Below are 16,229 nucleotides of genomic sequence, written 5' to 3'. Positions count from 1 at the left end.
AAAATAGATAAATGGGAGTACACCAGACTTAAAAACTTCTATTCATCAAAGGACACAATCAATAGAGTGTTTATTAATTTTTAAAAATGCCTATGAGTTGCTTTACTGGGTGACAAGAATACCTTTTTTTATGTGTTAACAGTAGTGGATCAAGAACTATGTTCTAATGTTATAGTAGGAAAAATTAAGATTGATTAGAAATTGGTAAAGTTAAAGAAAATTACATTGAGGAAGTAGAGATGGCAGAAGGATGACTGGGAAGGAAGGAGGTCATCTAGGAAAGTGTAGGGTCCTGGAGGCCAAGGGCAGGTCCATTCTACACATTAGAGGTCTTTGATGATATCTGCGATTCAGTATAAATGCTCCAGAACTGTGTATATTTCTCTTGTTTTAAACCACATCAGCTTTGTTCTTTGTTATATCAGCTCTAAGAAACTAATATGGAGGGAATCATGGAAAAATGATACCTACTCTCCTAAATGTTTTGTTTTCCTTTAAAGTGTCATTCTTCTATCAGTTTTTGATGCCTGGCCATGCCTTTTTTTGGTATGACAAGTGACTTGTTGTATCCTAGACATTTTAGTTATTATGTTAAGAGAGTCTTTTTTCTTTTAATTTTTTTAACCTTTATTTATTTTTGAGAGAGAAGATAGCGCAAGCAGGGGAGGAACAGAGAGAGGAGACACAGGATCCAAAGCAGGCTCCAGGCTCCAGGCTCCGAGCTGTCAGCATAGAGCCCAATGTGGGGCTCGAACTCACAAATCACGAGATCATGACCTGAGCCAAAGTTGGATGCTTAACCGACTGAGCCACCCAGTCACCCCAAGAGAGTCTTGAGTCTACTTAAATCTATTGAAATTTCCTATGTTAGCAGGAAGTCTTGCTGTTAGGTTTAGTGCATAGATCTGGCCTACTTTTGTAGTCTTTACAGCTTAGTAAAGCTGTACAGCTTAATTTTAGCTGTACAGCTTAGTTTTCAGAGCCCTTTCAATACTATTCTGATATGCTTTATATTCTGGTACTGCTGGGACTCCTGCTCAATGGTGATATCTGCAGAGACAGAAAGCTACTGTGGATCCCCAGTGTAGCTGGGCTACCTTGTGTGGGATGAGGGAGGCAGAAGCCATTGAGATACATTGAGCTTCACTGAGATACAGAAGCCACTGGGCATGGATTTCCTTATGTTACTGGGCAGAGGACACAGGGAGATACAACACTCTGCTAATAGTACCTTTCTGGGTGAATCAGTCTGTCAGCCAGTGCCCTGGTTGTGAAGTGGGAGCTTGTACATCAAGAGACTTTTTCTTGCTGCTGTTAGTGGTAGATCGGTCACTGAGAATTCTTGCCGCTTCTGCAGCCAGCTGATGAAACTGTTGCTAGGATCTAGGTTGTGGAGCAAGTGCTAGGAATCCCACTAAGTCTGTTGGGCTTCCCTGCTCCTGGTCTTTTGGCTAGATAGAGTAGCTTTCTCTAGGTGTGTGTATGCGCACGCACACCCGTTATTGGTTGCAGGCCTGCTGTCCAGTGCCCATTATGGGGGTATATGAGAGATAAAAAGAAAACCCAGGGAAAAATCTCCTGGGATGATCGTAAAATAAGAGGATCCTAAGCTCACCTTGTCCCACAGATACACCTAGGTAACACCTACATCAGTGTGAATAACCCAGAGAATGACCTGAAGACTGCCAAAACAGACTGTCCACAGCTAAGTGTAGGGAAGCTACCACATTGAAAAGGGTGGGAAGGGCGAAGATGTGGGCAGGAGCTAAACTGACCTGCAAGACTGTCTGCTGGAGGGAGGGACACCACAGGCAATGACAAGGAAGAGGAGCAGACCCCACCCTAGGCATCCCGGGCATGGGAGACCCACACTGGGAAGATGAATCCCCATAATATTTGGCTTTGAAAGCCAGAGGGGCTTAACTTCACAAGTTCTTAAATCAGTGGCACCTAATACCTGGAACTTTAAAAATTCAGCAGGCTCAACTCTGGGAGAGCAAGGACAGTGATAGGATACTGAATCCCCACCCTTAAAGAGACAGCATAACAAACAGCCCTGGTGAGATATAGCATAGAAGCAGCAATTTGAAAAACACCTTGGATACATAGGGGGATTTATTTGCTAATCTCAGAATGTGTGTTGGAGGGGCAGGGACCTGCGGGAGACTTCTCCAAGAACAAAAGAGCTGGTGGGCACCGTTTCCCTCCCTGATTCCCAGCAGAGATACTTGCAAGAACCAGCACAGTATGCACACTCTCCACCTACTTTGCCAAGGACAGTATGCCCTGTCCCTTGCTAACAGTGGACTTGCCCTCAGCTGTTCTCTAGAGTAGCTACAGGTCCTCTTCCACTGCAGACCAGTGCAAACCTTGCTCACACTGCATGCCTTCCCCCATGTTCTCCTATGGATCTTGCCCCTCCAACCTGGCCTGGCAGGAGTCTCCAAAGTGGGGCCACAAGCGTGACTGTGTAAGTGCCTCCAACAGGGGCCAGCACCACTTCAAAGTGACTCCTGCCCTGGAAATGGGAAGATAACCACACACACCAGTTCGAACTTGGGCCCAGCAGTGGGTGGGGGGCTGGCATCTGGTCTGACTGCTGGCCCTGCCCACCAATGAAAGCCTCTCAGGAAATAACACAAAGAGAGTGTCTTGAAGTTTGGTGCTACTGCATCTCTGGCAAACCCTCAAGCCCCAGACTGGCCCACTAACAACACAGGCACCAAGCTCTGCTCAGAACAAAGCCCACTAACAACACAGGCACCAAGATCTGCTCAGAACAGGCAAAGAGAACCTTTGCAGATGACTAGACTGGAGGTAAATGTGGCTCAGCTACAGCAATAGGGTACATGTGACACACATAGGAGACACCCCTAAAGTGCCAGATTCTGGTAAACTGAGGATACTACACTGAGGGAACAACAGGACCTCGTTATAAGGCCACCACTTTCTGGCACCTAGGTGGCTCAGTCAGTTAAGCGTCTGACTCTTGATTTTGGCTTAGGCCATGATCTCATAGGTTCATGAATTCAAGCCCTGCACTGGATTGTGTGCTGGCAGCGTGGAGCCTGCTTGGGATTCTCTCTCTCTTTCTCTCCCCATCCTCTGCTCGTGTTCTCTCTCTTTCAAAATAAATGAATGAACATTAAAAAAAATAAGCCCCACTTTCAAGAGGAGACATGGCTGACTTTCCTAACACATAGAAACAGACACAGAGAGCTAGGGGAATATGTCCCAGTTAAAAGAACAGGACAAAAATCACAGCAAGAGACATGAGTGAAATGGAGATAAGTAATACGCTTGATAGAGAATTTAAAGTAATGGTCATAGGGGCACTTGGGTGGCTCAGTCGTTTGAGCATTCGACTTCAGCTCAGGTCATAATCTCACTGTTCTGGAGATCAAGCCCCAAGTCGGGCTCTGTGCTGACAGCTCAGAGCCTGGAGCCTGTTTCAGATTCTGTGTCTCCCCCTCTGTCTCTGCCCCTCCCCCGCTCATGTTCTGTCTCTCTCAAAAATAAACATTAAAATTTTTTTTGAAGTAATGGTCATAAGGATAATCACTGGGCTTGTGAAAAGAGTGGATGGAGGAACTCAGACCCTCAATCAAGAGATAGAAAACATTTAAAAAGAATCAATCGGAGATGAAGAACTCAACTTAGATTAATAATACACTACATAGAATAAATAGTAGACTAGAGGAAGCAGAAGAATGGATCAATGACCTGGAGGACAGAATAATGGAAAGCAATTAAGCTGAACAGGAGAAAGAAAAAAAGAATAATAAAAAATGAAAATAGATTAAGGGAACTCAGTAATACCATCAAGCATAATAATATTCACATTGTAGGGATCCCAGAAGAAGAAGAGAGGATAAAAGGAGAAAATGTATCTGAGGAGAAAATAGCTGATTTCAACATACACAACAAAGTTGTAGTAACCAAAACATTATGGTCCTGACACAAAATTAGACACATAGATCAGTGGAACAGAATAGAAGATCCAGACATAAACCCACAACTATATGGTCAATTTATCTAGGACAAAGGAAGCACACATACCCAATGAGAAAAAGACCATCTCTGCAACAAACGGTGTTGGGAAAACTGGACAGCTACATGCAAAAGAATGAAACTGGACTGCTTTCTTACATCATACACATGAATAAATTCAAAATGGGTTAAAGACCTAAAAATGAGACCTGAAACCATAAAAATCCTAGAAGAGAACACAGGCAGTAATTTCTCTGACATTGGCCATGGCAGCATTTTTCTAGATATGTCGCCTGATGCAAGAGAAATAAACTATTGGGACTTCATCAAAGTAAAAAGCTTCTACACAGCAAAGGAAACAATCAACAAAACTAAAAGACAATCTACTGAAATTTGCAAATGACATATCCAATAAAGGGCTAGTATCCAAAATAGGTAAAGAACTAATACAACTCAACACCCAAAACCAAATTATCCAATTAAAAATTGGGAAGAAGACATGAATAGACATTTCTTCAAAAAAGACATACAGATGGCCAACAGACACTTGAAAAGATGTTCACCGTTACTGATCATCAGGGAAATGTAATTCAAAACCACAATGAGATTGATACCACCTTACATCTATCAGAATGGCTAAAATCTAAAACAAGAAACAAGTGTTAGGATTTGGAGACAAAGGAACCCTCCTGGTGGGAGTGCACACTGGTACAGCCACTGTGGAAAGCAGTATGAAATTTCCTCAAAAAATTAGAAATAGAATTCCCATATGATCCAGTAATTACACTACTGGGTGTTTACACAAGGAATATGAAAACACTAATATGAAAAGATATATGTACATATATGCAATATGTATATTGCAGCATTATTTACAATAGCCAGGATATGGAAGCAAACCAAGTGTCCATTAATAGATGAACTGATGAAGATGTGGTGTATATATACTATGGGATATTACTCAGCCACAAAAAAGAATGAAATCTTGCCAGTTGCAACAACATGGATAGATCTAGAGGGTATAATGCTAAATGAAATAGAGAAAAACAAATACATGATTGCATTCATATGTGGAATTTAAGAAACAAAACAAAGAAAAAAAGATCCAAAAAACACTCTTAAATACAGAGAACAAACTGATGGTTACCAGAGGGGAGGTGAGAGGGAGGATGGCTGAAATAGGTGAAGGGGATTAATCGTACACTTAATTGTGATGAGCAGTGAGTGATATATAGAATTGTTGAATCCCTGTATTGTACACTTAAAACAAATTTAACATTCTGTGTTAATTTTAGTGGATTTAAAAAATAAACAGGAAAAAAACAAAAAAGAAAACCCAGAGAACTCACCATGTGGTAGTTCCTCAAGGCCAGAGAATCCAAATCAATAAACCTTCTTCCTTTCAGCTCTCAGAATTATTTTATTGTTGTGTGATAGTTAATTTCTAGGGTTTTTAGTTTTATTTAAGGGAGAGGCAGGAAAGAGTGAGTCTACACTATCTTTGTAATTGAGATTTTAAATCTTTTCAGAATGAACTTTAGAATATGCATTTTCTGTGATATTTCCTTTGATTTCTTTAAGGAGGTGGGAGATCATAAAGACAGTGTGTATGTGGAGTACTTCTGGATTTTTTTTTCTTTTTTTAAGTGTATTAGAGAGAGAGCATGGGGCAGGGGCAAAGACAGAGGAAAAGAGAGAATCCCAAGCAGGCTCCGTGCTGTCAGGACAGAGCCCTTTGCAGGGCTTGATCCTACGAACCATGGGATCATGACTTGAGCTGAAATCACAAGTCTGATCCTTAACTGATTGAGCCACTCAGGCATCCTTGGAGTACTTCATTTTTACTTTGCCACCACCACCACCACCACCAATCTTTTTCTAGTAGCATGTTTGTTTGTATTTTTTTGCTTTTTCTTAATTGTCATTGTGTGCTCTTTCCAAAGCAACTTAGTGAAACAACCAGTTTTCATATTCACTTCATCTATTGGTATCAACAGGGAGGAGAACAAATAAAGCTGACTTCTGGCAGGCATACACCTTGGCTGTTGTGATCATCTTGGATCTCGGATAAGCTTTATAGTTTTTCCTTTAATTTGTAGGTCTTTAATCCATTTAGAGTTTGTTTATTTATGGTGTATGGTAGGGGACCAGAGTAATTTTCTTTATATCTATAGCTAGTTCTAATATCATTTATTAAATTATTCTTTCATCGTTGATCTGTAATTCTTCCTATGTGAGTCTGCCTCTGGTCTTTCTATGGGTCAAGTGCTGTGTAAATACCACATTGTCTTAATTTTTAAGTCTTTATGATGTCTTTATCATAGGTAGGATAAATGCTCTGACTTTGTTCTTTAGTAGTATTTTGGCTGTTAAACTTTGTTTTTCCAAATATGTTTTTGAATCAGTTTTTCAAGCTCCTCAAGCAACATCGTAGGGGTTTTATTAGATTTGTATTGAATCTCTCTGGTCTCCAGGTCTCTGTTTTCTCTTACTTGATTTCAGCTATCCTAGTCTCCTTGCTGTTTCTCTAATAAGCCAATGTAACTTTCGTTTTATGGACTTGCTATATTCTCTGCATGGATTGCTCTTTCCCCAGATAGCCATCACCGTCTTCTCTCCTACAGTTTTTTTTCCCCCTTCAAATGTCACTGAAGTAAGGCTTTTCTGACTACTATAAAATTACACCCCACTTCCATTATTTGGAACTATATCTCTTTCCTTCTTAATGTATTTTTCTGTAGCCTTTTTTTTTTTCCATCTGACACACTGATTCATTTAGTAATCATTTATTGGATGTTATTCTACTAGAATGTAACTCTATGAGGGGATGGCTTTCCTTCTGTGATGATATCCCCATTTTCACTTGTAATGTTGATTATTTGTACTGTCTCTCTTTTATAAGATAGAAATTTATTTTAAATTAATTTTAGACTTAAGAGATGCAAGAATAGCAAAAGAGCTCCCATATGCCATTCACCTAGATTCACCACTTGTTAATATTTTGCCATATTTGCTTTATTATTTCATTTCTGTTAAGTCTCATTACCCTGAATAGTTAAGCTTCTCTTTTCTGAGAATGAAGATATTCTCTTACATTTCATAAATTCAGGAAATTTTACATTGATGTAAACTATTACCTCATATATTGTCTGTATTCATATTCACTAATTATCCCAATATTGTTTTGTTCACTTGATTTGGGATTTCACATTACATTTCTCTTTAATCTGAAAAGTTCCTCAACCTTTCTTTGTATTTCATGACATTGGTACTTTTGAAGAACATGGACCAGTTTATAGAATGTCCTTCCCCTTATTGAATTCAGGTTATACATTCTTGGCACAATTATTGCATTAGTGGTATATCCTTCTCAGTGTATCATTAAGGAGGCATATAATGTCGTTCTGTCCCATTGTTGGTGACGTTAGCTTTGATCACTTGGTTTGGCTGATGTTTGCCACATTTCTCCACTGTATTTTTTTTTTTTTTGTAGTACACATGTAATCTGTAAGGAAGATAGTCTATTTTTCTTGATCAGTCTTGCTGGAATCCTCTCTATTTTATATTTGTTTTTGTTTCATTTATTCTGCTCCATCTTTATTTTTTCCTTTATTCTACTTTTGGGGTTTTAGTTTGCGATTCTTCTTCTACCTTCTTGAGATACATGTTTAGATGATTCATTTATTTTTATTTTTTCAGGAACTTTTTATTTATTTGCTTATTTATTTGTCTGTCACCTATCTGCTTATCTTTTTATTTACTTTCAGAGCACCCGCTGTTAAATCTTCACCAGGACACCACTGCCCCTGGGGTTGCAGGATGTGGATGATTCATTTTAATGATTTCTTTTTTCTATTTTCATTTAAGGCCATAAGTTTGCTGCTACGTACAGCTTTAGTTGTACCCTACAAATTTTTATCAGAGGGATAGATAGAAAACAGAGAATATAGAATCTTATAGATCATTATAAGGATCTTTCTTTCCTAAATGTCATGGGAAACTATTAAAGGGATTTGAAAGCAAAAGTTATACGAAATCATTTAGATATGTTGTGCTTAGTGGAACAAGAAAGTAAGCAGGTGACCAATTTGAGAGCGACTGCAGTAGTAAAACAGTGGTAGCTCAGACTGTGATAGAAATGATAGTAATAACTGATCAGAAGTTATTATACATATTAAAGAATAAGTTGACCATGCTTGCTAATGGATTGTAAGTTTGATAAGAATTAAAGAACTAGGCCTTTGGCTTAACGTATTGGTAAAAAAGGTGGTTGCATTTACTGAGTTTAAGCTAGTGTAATGAAAAAAGGGAGAATTGAAAGGTATCTCTGGACAAGTTATGATTGAAACACTTATTACATAGTATTTGAAGATTTCAAGTAGGCAGTTAGATTAATGTGGAACTCAGGGTGGGGCGCCTGGGTGGCGCAGTCGGTTAAGCGTCCGACTTCAGCCAGGTCACGATCTCGTGGTCCGTGAGTTCGAGCCCCGCGTTGGGCTCTGGGCTGATGGCTCAGAGCCTGGAGCCTGTTTCCGATTCTGTGTCTCCCTCTCTCTCTGCCCCTCCCCCGTTCATGCTCTGTCCCTCTCTGTCCCAAAAATAAATAAACGTTGAAAAAAAAATTAAAAAAAAATGTGGAACTCAGGGATAAGATAAAAACCAGAAGTATATACAAAAGAACACATAAAATAAAAAGTTAACCTATGGAATAGGAGAAAACATTTATAAATCATATATCTGACAAGGGGTTAATATTCAGAATGTATAAAGAAATTCTACAACTCAACAACAAAGAAACCGAACAACTCAATTAAAAAAGGGGGAAAGGAATTTAATAGACATTTCTTCAAAGAAGATAAACAAATGGCCTGCAAACAGCATGTGAAACAGTATGATCGTTCCTCAAAAAAAAAAATCAAAAATAGAATTACTAAATGATCCAGCAATTCCACTTCTGGATATATAACCAACAGAATTGAAAACAGCAGCTTTCAATCATTCAGAAATTATTCATTTTAATCATTCATTTTAATGATTTCTTTTTAACGAATGATTTCAATGCTTCAGATTGTGTCTCCCTCCCTCTCTCTTTGCCCCTCCCCCACTCATGCTTTTTTATTTGTATACCCATGTTTTTAGCAGCATTATGTACAATAGCCAAAGGTTGGAAGCAGCCTAGGTGTTCATCAACAGATGAGTGGATCAACAAAGTGTGTGTGTGTGTGTGTGTGTGTGTGTGTGTACACACATATATAATGTAATGTTATTCAGCCTTAAAAGGGAAGTATTCTGACACACACTACAACATGGATTAGCATGTTGAGGACATTATGCTAAGTGAAATAAACCAGTCACAAAAAGATACTGTATGATTTCACTGATATGTAGTATCCAGAGTAATCAAATCCATAGAAACAGAAGTAGAATGGTGGGTGCCAGGAACTGGGGGAGGAAAGGGTGGAGAGGAGTTATTAGTAAGCTCAGAGTTTCAGTTCTGCAAGTTGAAAAAGTTCTGGAGATTGGTTGTACAAAAATGTGAACATACTTAACACTACTGAATTATATAGTTAAAAATAGTTAAGATGTTAAATTTTATGTTATGTGTATTTTGCCACAATCAAAATTTTAGAGTTATAGGGCCACCTGGATGGCTCAATCGGTTGAGTGATCAACTTTGGCTCAGGTCATGATCTCACGGTTTGTGGGTTTGAGCCCTACATCGAGCTCGCTGCTGTCAGCATGAAGCCCTCTTCAGATCCTCTGTCCCCCTCTCTCTGCCCCTCCCCTACTTGTGCTCTCAAAGATAAATTAAAGAATTTTTTTTAATCTAGAGTTATAAATTTAAGACTTAGGAGTATAGGACTAGAATTTAAGCCAGACCTGTTACAGGGAAAGAGTATATAGATTGATGGCTAGCCAGAGCCTGGGTTCTGGGACATTCTGATAGTTAGAGGGCAGGTAGTAAATGCATTAAGGGGAACTGAATACAAAGAGAAAGGTAGGAAGATAACTAGGAGAATATGGTATATAGGAAGCTAAGGGATTGATCATTTGTGTCAAATACTGCTAATGAGTCAAGTAGAGTGATGAGTAGCACTAGAGCACTGATTTTGACAAAGAGATTTTGTTAGTGACTTTAGCTAGAAATTTTTCAACATAATTATGGGAGTTGAGATATTTATTGGAGTGGATTACAGAGAAAGGTAGGCAGTACTGTCTTTTCAGTAAATGGTGCTGAGCCAATTGGATAAATATATGAAAAACTAGGCTTCTAGGGGCACCTGGGTGGCCTAGTCAGTTAAGCATTCGATTTTGGCTCAGATCATGGTCTCATGACTCATGAGTTTGAGCCCTGCATCAGGCACTGTGCTGACAGCTCAGAGCCTGGAGCCTGCTTCAGACTCTGTGTCTCCCTCCCTCTCTTTTTGCCCCTCCCCCACTCGTGCTCTGTCTCTCTCCCTCAAAAATAAACGTTAAAAAATTTTTTTTAAATAAAAAAACAACAGCAACAAAGAAACTAGGCATCTTGTTTCCTATCTCACATCATAAAATGTAATGTAGGTAGATTATAGATCTACATATGAAAAGTAAAATAGCAAAAGCTTCTAGAATGCAATATTTTTCATGACCTTGGGATTAGACTGCCTTAAAATTAAGAACTTCTGTACATCAAAACATACTATTAAGAGAGTGAAAGTGCCAGCCCCAGAGTGTGAGAAGATATTTGCAATATGTTGGTTGTTTTCAGAATATATTAAGAATTCCTACAAAGAAAACAATACGACCCAGAAACAACTCAAGTGACCCTTGACTGATGAATGGATAAGCAATATATGGTATATCTATACAATGAAATATTACTTGGCCATAAAAAAGGAATGAAGTACTGGTTGATCCTTGAAAACATTATTCAGAGTGAAAAAAGACCCAAAAGGTCACATATTGTATGATTCCATTTGTATGAAATGTCAGAATAGATTCATAGAGACACAAAGCAGATTAGTGGTTGCCAAGGGCTGGGAAGAATAGGGGAATAGAAAATGACCATGGGCATGGGGTTCTTCTTGGCATGATGAGAGTTTTCCGGAATTAGTGATCTGATGGTTATACAACATTGAGAATGTATTAAAAGTTACTGAATGGTATACTTCAAAATGGTGAAACTGGTAGATTTTATGTTATATGAATTTTAACACACACACACACACACACACACACACAGTCAGTAAAAATGGACAAAAGACCTGAGTTGGCATTTATTAAAAGAGATATCCAATTGGCCAATAAACATATGAAAAAGTGCTCAACCTCACAAGTCATCAGGGAAATTGCAAATTAAACCACAATGCAGTATCATGACATATCTGCCAGGATGCCTGAATATAAGATTGACAATAACAAGTGTTGGGGAGGATGTGAGGAACTGGAACTCTTTTCCAGTTAGATGGGAAAATGAGGAAACTATTGGATAATGTCAACTAAAGCTGAACAAATGCATATTCTGTGTGCAACAATTTCACTCATAAATGTATACATCTAGCAGAAAGGAGTCCTATTTCCACCAAAAGAAATGTACAAGAGGGGCGCCTGGGTGGCGCAGTCGGTTAAGCGTCCAACTTCAGCCAGGTCACGATCTCGCGGTCCGGGAGTTCGAGCCCCGCGTCGGGCTCTGGGCTGATGGCTCGGAGCCTGGAGCCAGTTTCCGATTCTGTGTCTCCCTCTCTCCTTGCCCCTCCCCCGTTCATGCTCTGTCTCTCTCTGTCCCAAAAATAAATAAACGTTGAAAAAAAAAATTAAAAAAAAAAAAAAAGAAATGTACAAGAATGTTCATAGCAGTACTGATCATAATAACCAACAATTGAAAGCAACCCATATGTCCATCATTAGGAAAATGAAAAAATAAATTGTGTTAGAATAGAATGCTTTATATAGCTGTCAGTCTTAAGCTTTTTCTTCTGAAACAGCCTCTGAAAAGCTCTAAGATAGGAAAGACTTTGGAATGTCCTAATTGTTGAAAGGAGATTAATGTTGTAGTACATGGATAAAAGGAAAAAGGACTCAAAATGAGGTCTTCTAAGTAGGCAGAGGCCCTGTGTTCTCATGGAAAAAAATTGGATTTTTAAATTTCAGTTCAATAGGAAGCTACATTAGTTTGGTTATAGGTTTGGCCACATGTGACAGAGACTCAAAAATAATAATGGCTTAGACCATATGGGTTAATTTTCTTTTGCATTAAAGTCCAGGCTGGAGGGGAAGCTCTGCTCTGCAAAACCATCATGTGACATGACACCACATCCACAGTGGAGACTAAGGAAATGGGAGAATAGAGGATATAGGACATGGGCCAGCTGGCTGTTAAAGTTTCAGAAGCTACTATTTGATACTTATGCTTTTTTTTTTTTTTTTTTTTTTTAAGGCAGAATCCAGTTACATGGCATATTCTTCTGCAAAAGAGCCTGGGAAATGCAGTGTTTATATTGGGCAACCTTGTTCTCAACTAAAAACCATTGGTTCAATCCATATATAAAAGGGGAATAATAGACATTTGGGGACAATTAGCAGTCTCCATCTCATAATCCCTTGGCCTGGTGGAAAGTGTTAAACATACACTCTTGTAGATTCTGATTCAGTTGATCTCATTCTGAAACCAACTCTGGTAGATATGGATTCATTTGATCTAGAATGTTTCCTAAACATCTATAATTGCAGCAAACTCTGAGGTAGATCAAAATTTCAGAACAACTGGGGCACCCGGCTGGCTCAGTTGGTGGAATGTGTAACTCCTGGTCTTGGGGTTGTGGGTTTGAGCCCCATGCTGGGTGTGGAGATTGCTTAAAAATAAAATCTTAAAAAAAAATAATTCAGAACCATTGACTTGATTTGTTAATTAACTCCCTCACTTTCTCTTCTGAGCTCTCATTTCTCTGTGTTCTCCTTACTGTTTTTTTTTTTCATTCAGTTGCATGATATTTTAGAGTTCTCCAAGACTCATCTTTTACGTGAATTATTTCCAGTTATCTCTCTTTGCTACCATATATATTTTCTTTTCTGACATGAAACCAGCAATTAAAGTGTGTTTCTTATCTTTCAGACTTGGTGTCCAGGTGTGAGGCCAAGAAGTTATCTCCAAAAGACATTTATGAGACAGAGTCATGCCAAAGGGCTATCATGGAAGACTTTAAAAGTCATAATCCTGAGAAATCCATTTTCAGAGATATTTGGGAATGCAATACTCAGTTTGAAAGACAACAGGAACAAGAGGGCTATTTCAGGCAATTTGTTATCAACCATGAACATATGCCTATATTTAACCAACATTCTTTACTAACTCAGGAATTTTATAATAGAGAGAAAATCTTTGGATGTAAAGAATGTAGAAAAAACTTCAGTTACCATTTATTTTTTAGTGATCACAGAAGAGCTCATTCTAAAGAAAAACTGTCTGAATGTAAGGAATGTGCAGAAATTCTTAATATATCATATCTTACTAAACAGAGAATTCAAAATAGTAACAAGTGCAATGAATGTAAGGAATGTTGGAGAGCTTTTATTCATTGTTCACAACTTAAGCAACACCTGAGAATCCATAATGGCGAAAAACGCTATGAATGTAAAGAATGTGGGAAGGCCTTTAATTATGGCTCAGAACTTATTCTGCATCAGAGAATTCACACTGGTGAAAAACCTTATGAATGTAAAGAATGTGGGAAGGCCTTTAGGCAGCGATCACAGCTTACTCAACATCAGAGACTTCATACTGGTGAAAAACCTTATGAATGTAAGCAATGTGGGAAAGCTTTTATTCGTGGCTTTCAACTTACTGAACATCTACGACTCCATACTGGTGAGAAACCCTATGAATGTAAAGAATGTGGAAAGACTTTTAGGCATCGCTCACACCTTACCATACATCAGAGAATTCATACTGGTGAGAAACCCTATCAATGTAGAGAATGTGGAAAGGCCTTTAGCTATCACTCAAGCTTCTCTCACCATCAGAAAATTCATTCTGGCAAAAAACCTTATGAATGTAGTGAATGTGGGAAGGCCTTTTGTGATGGCTTACAACTTACCCTGCATCAGAGGATTCATACCGGTGAGAAACCCTATGAGTGCAAGGAATGTGGGAAGACTTTTAGACAGTGCTCACACCTCAAAAGACATCAGAGAATTCATACTGGTGAGAAACCTCATGAATGTATGATATGTGGTAAGGCCTTTAGACTTCATTCACACCTTATTCAACATCAGAGAATACATACTGGTGAGAAGCCCTATGAATGTAAGGAATGTGGAAAGACCTTTAGCTATCATTCAAGCTTTTCACACCATCAGAGAATTCATTCTGGGAAGAAACCTTATGACTGTGGAAAGGTTTTTAATCATGGCTTGCAATTTAATATACATCAGACACTTCATACTGTTGAGATGCCAGTAAGGTTTCCTCTTCTCTCTCCCCATCCTAGTCTAGCATCATGAAATTATTTTTAGAAATTTACATTTTCTTTTTTTTTATTCAAGATAAATGTTGGTAAAATAATGAATTTCATTAGTATTGATTTATTTCAATGATCCTTGAAAAAAAAAACTTCAAGCAGGGAAAATTGAAAAATTATTAACAGGTAAAAATTGCTCTAGTTCCAATGCTGTTTCTGAGTTATTATAATCAATATTGGAAATAAATTTTATAAATAGTGTTTTCACTGAAACCAGTGAAGTGGCAGAAATAAAATGAAAACAATTTCTTCCCCTCCCACATATCTGTGAGAGCCACTATGTGTGTGTTGCTCCTTCCTGCTCAAACATACCTGCAAATATGGAGGGTTTATTGCATGTATATGGAAGATTTTACCGCCTATAGTGACATATTTCACAGCAATTTCTTTTTGCACTTAAATAATTGTGGACTTTTTTTCCAGGTGAATACATACAGATCTAACATTGTTTTTAAAGCTCCTGAATATTTCTGGTATAGGATGTATATCCATATTTTAAGCCATTCCTTACTATAGACATTTGATTGTTCTATTTCTTTTTCATCCCAAAGGATCATACAGTAAATATTCTTATCTCATCATTCTTTTATTTCCATTGGGTAGATTGCCAACCGTGAGAGTGTATGTAGTTTTGATGTTACATTAATTTTTTAGTTTAAAAATTTAGGTAATAAAAATACATGCTACAAAATTCAAAAGTTATCAAACAAGTAAAGTAAGAATTAAAGCTTTCTTAATACCTGATTCTATAGGACCAGCTGTCAGGTCTTTTGTATTCTTCCAGGGATTAAAATTTTTAAATTCTTTGGATGAAAGTGGATTAATCATAATCTTTGTTTCATGAAATTCTCATCGTTCCAAATTTAGCCCTCTTTCATTGCAGTATTTCCAAGGGATTTACAGACGTGCCAACTATCAATTTACTGCCTGTCTTCTCCAAATCCTTCATTGCCTGCAATCCTTCGCTGCAATATTGGAACTCTCTCTTTTGTTTATAACATTATTTATCTGAGTCCTCTGTCTCTTTGTTTTTGGTTAAGTCGGACTAGCTAATAGTTTTTCAACTATATATTTTCAAAGGGCCAACCCTTGGTTTTATTGATCTTTTCTATTATCTTTTAAGTATCTTTCATTTATATGCTCTTATATCACTTCCTTCCTTATGCAAACTTTGGCCTTAGTTCTTTTTTCTAGTTTCTTGGGGTGTGACGTTAGGTACTTAAGACTGTTTCCCCCTAATGTAGCTTTGATCCCTGTAAACTCCCCCATTAGAACTGCATTTATTATATCCCATATGTTTGTTTCCATTTTCATTTTTGTTAAGATATTGTCTGATTTCCATTTTGATTTCTGTTTTGATCAATTGGTTGTTCAGGAGTGTGTACTCCTGAATATGTATAATTTTCACATATTTGTGAAATTTTCCAGTTTTCCTCCTGTTAATGATTTGTAGTTTCATACCATTGTGGTCAAAAAAGTTACTTGATAGGATTTCAATCTTAAATGTGCTAAGACTTATCTTATAGCCTAACATACGATTTATGCTGGAGAATGTTGTGTGTGTTCTTGAGAAGAATGTGTATTCTGCTGCTGTTGGGTGGAATATTCTGTGTATGTTCATTAGTTCCATTTGATCTAAAGTGTTATTCAAGTCCACTCTTTCCTTATTGATTTTCTGTCTGAAAAGAGCTACTGTTGAAAGTGGGATATTGAATTTCTCTGCTCTTTTTATTGCTATCTACT

At 37.9% G+C, this 16,229-nt stretch overlaps 1 protein-coding gene across 3 annotated transcripts in view; it reads left to right on the top strand.

Annotated features, from left to right (window-relative positions):
• LOC122494998 (zinc finger protein 461-like) overlaps nt 1-14,748 on the top strand; it is a 33,304-nt gene extending 18,556 nt beyond the window's left edge. For all 3 annotated transcript variants that reach the window (XM_043600657.1, XM_043600659.1, XM_043600658.1), the window contains one exon: nt 13,082-14,748. In XM_043600657.1, the coding sequence (XP_043456592.1) occupies nt 13,082-14,469 (1,388 nt within the window). In that variant the 3' untranslated portion in view covers nt 14,470-14,748. The remainder of the gene's footprint in view (nt 1-13,081) is intronic.
• Nucleotides 14,749-16,229: the final 1,481 nt, after the last annotated feature.

This window comes from Prionailurus bengalensis, chromosome E2, assembly GCF_016509475.1.
Source record: "Prionailurus bengalensis isolate Pbe53 chromosome E2, Fcat_Pben_1.1_paternal_pri, whole genome shotgun sequence".
Taxonomy (NCBI): domain Eukaryota; kingdom Metazoa; phylum Chordata; class Mammalia; order Carnivora; family Felidae; genus Prionailurus; species Prionailurus bengalensis.
This window is presented reverse-complemented; position numbering and strand designations above follow the sequence as displayed.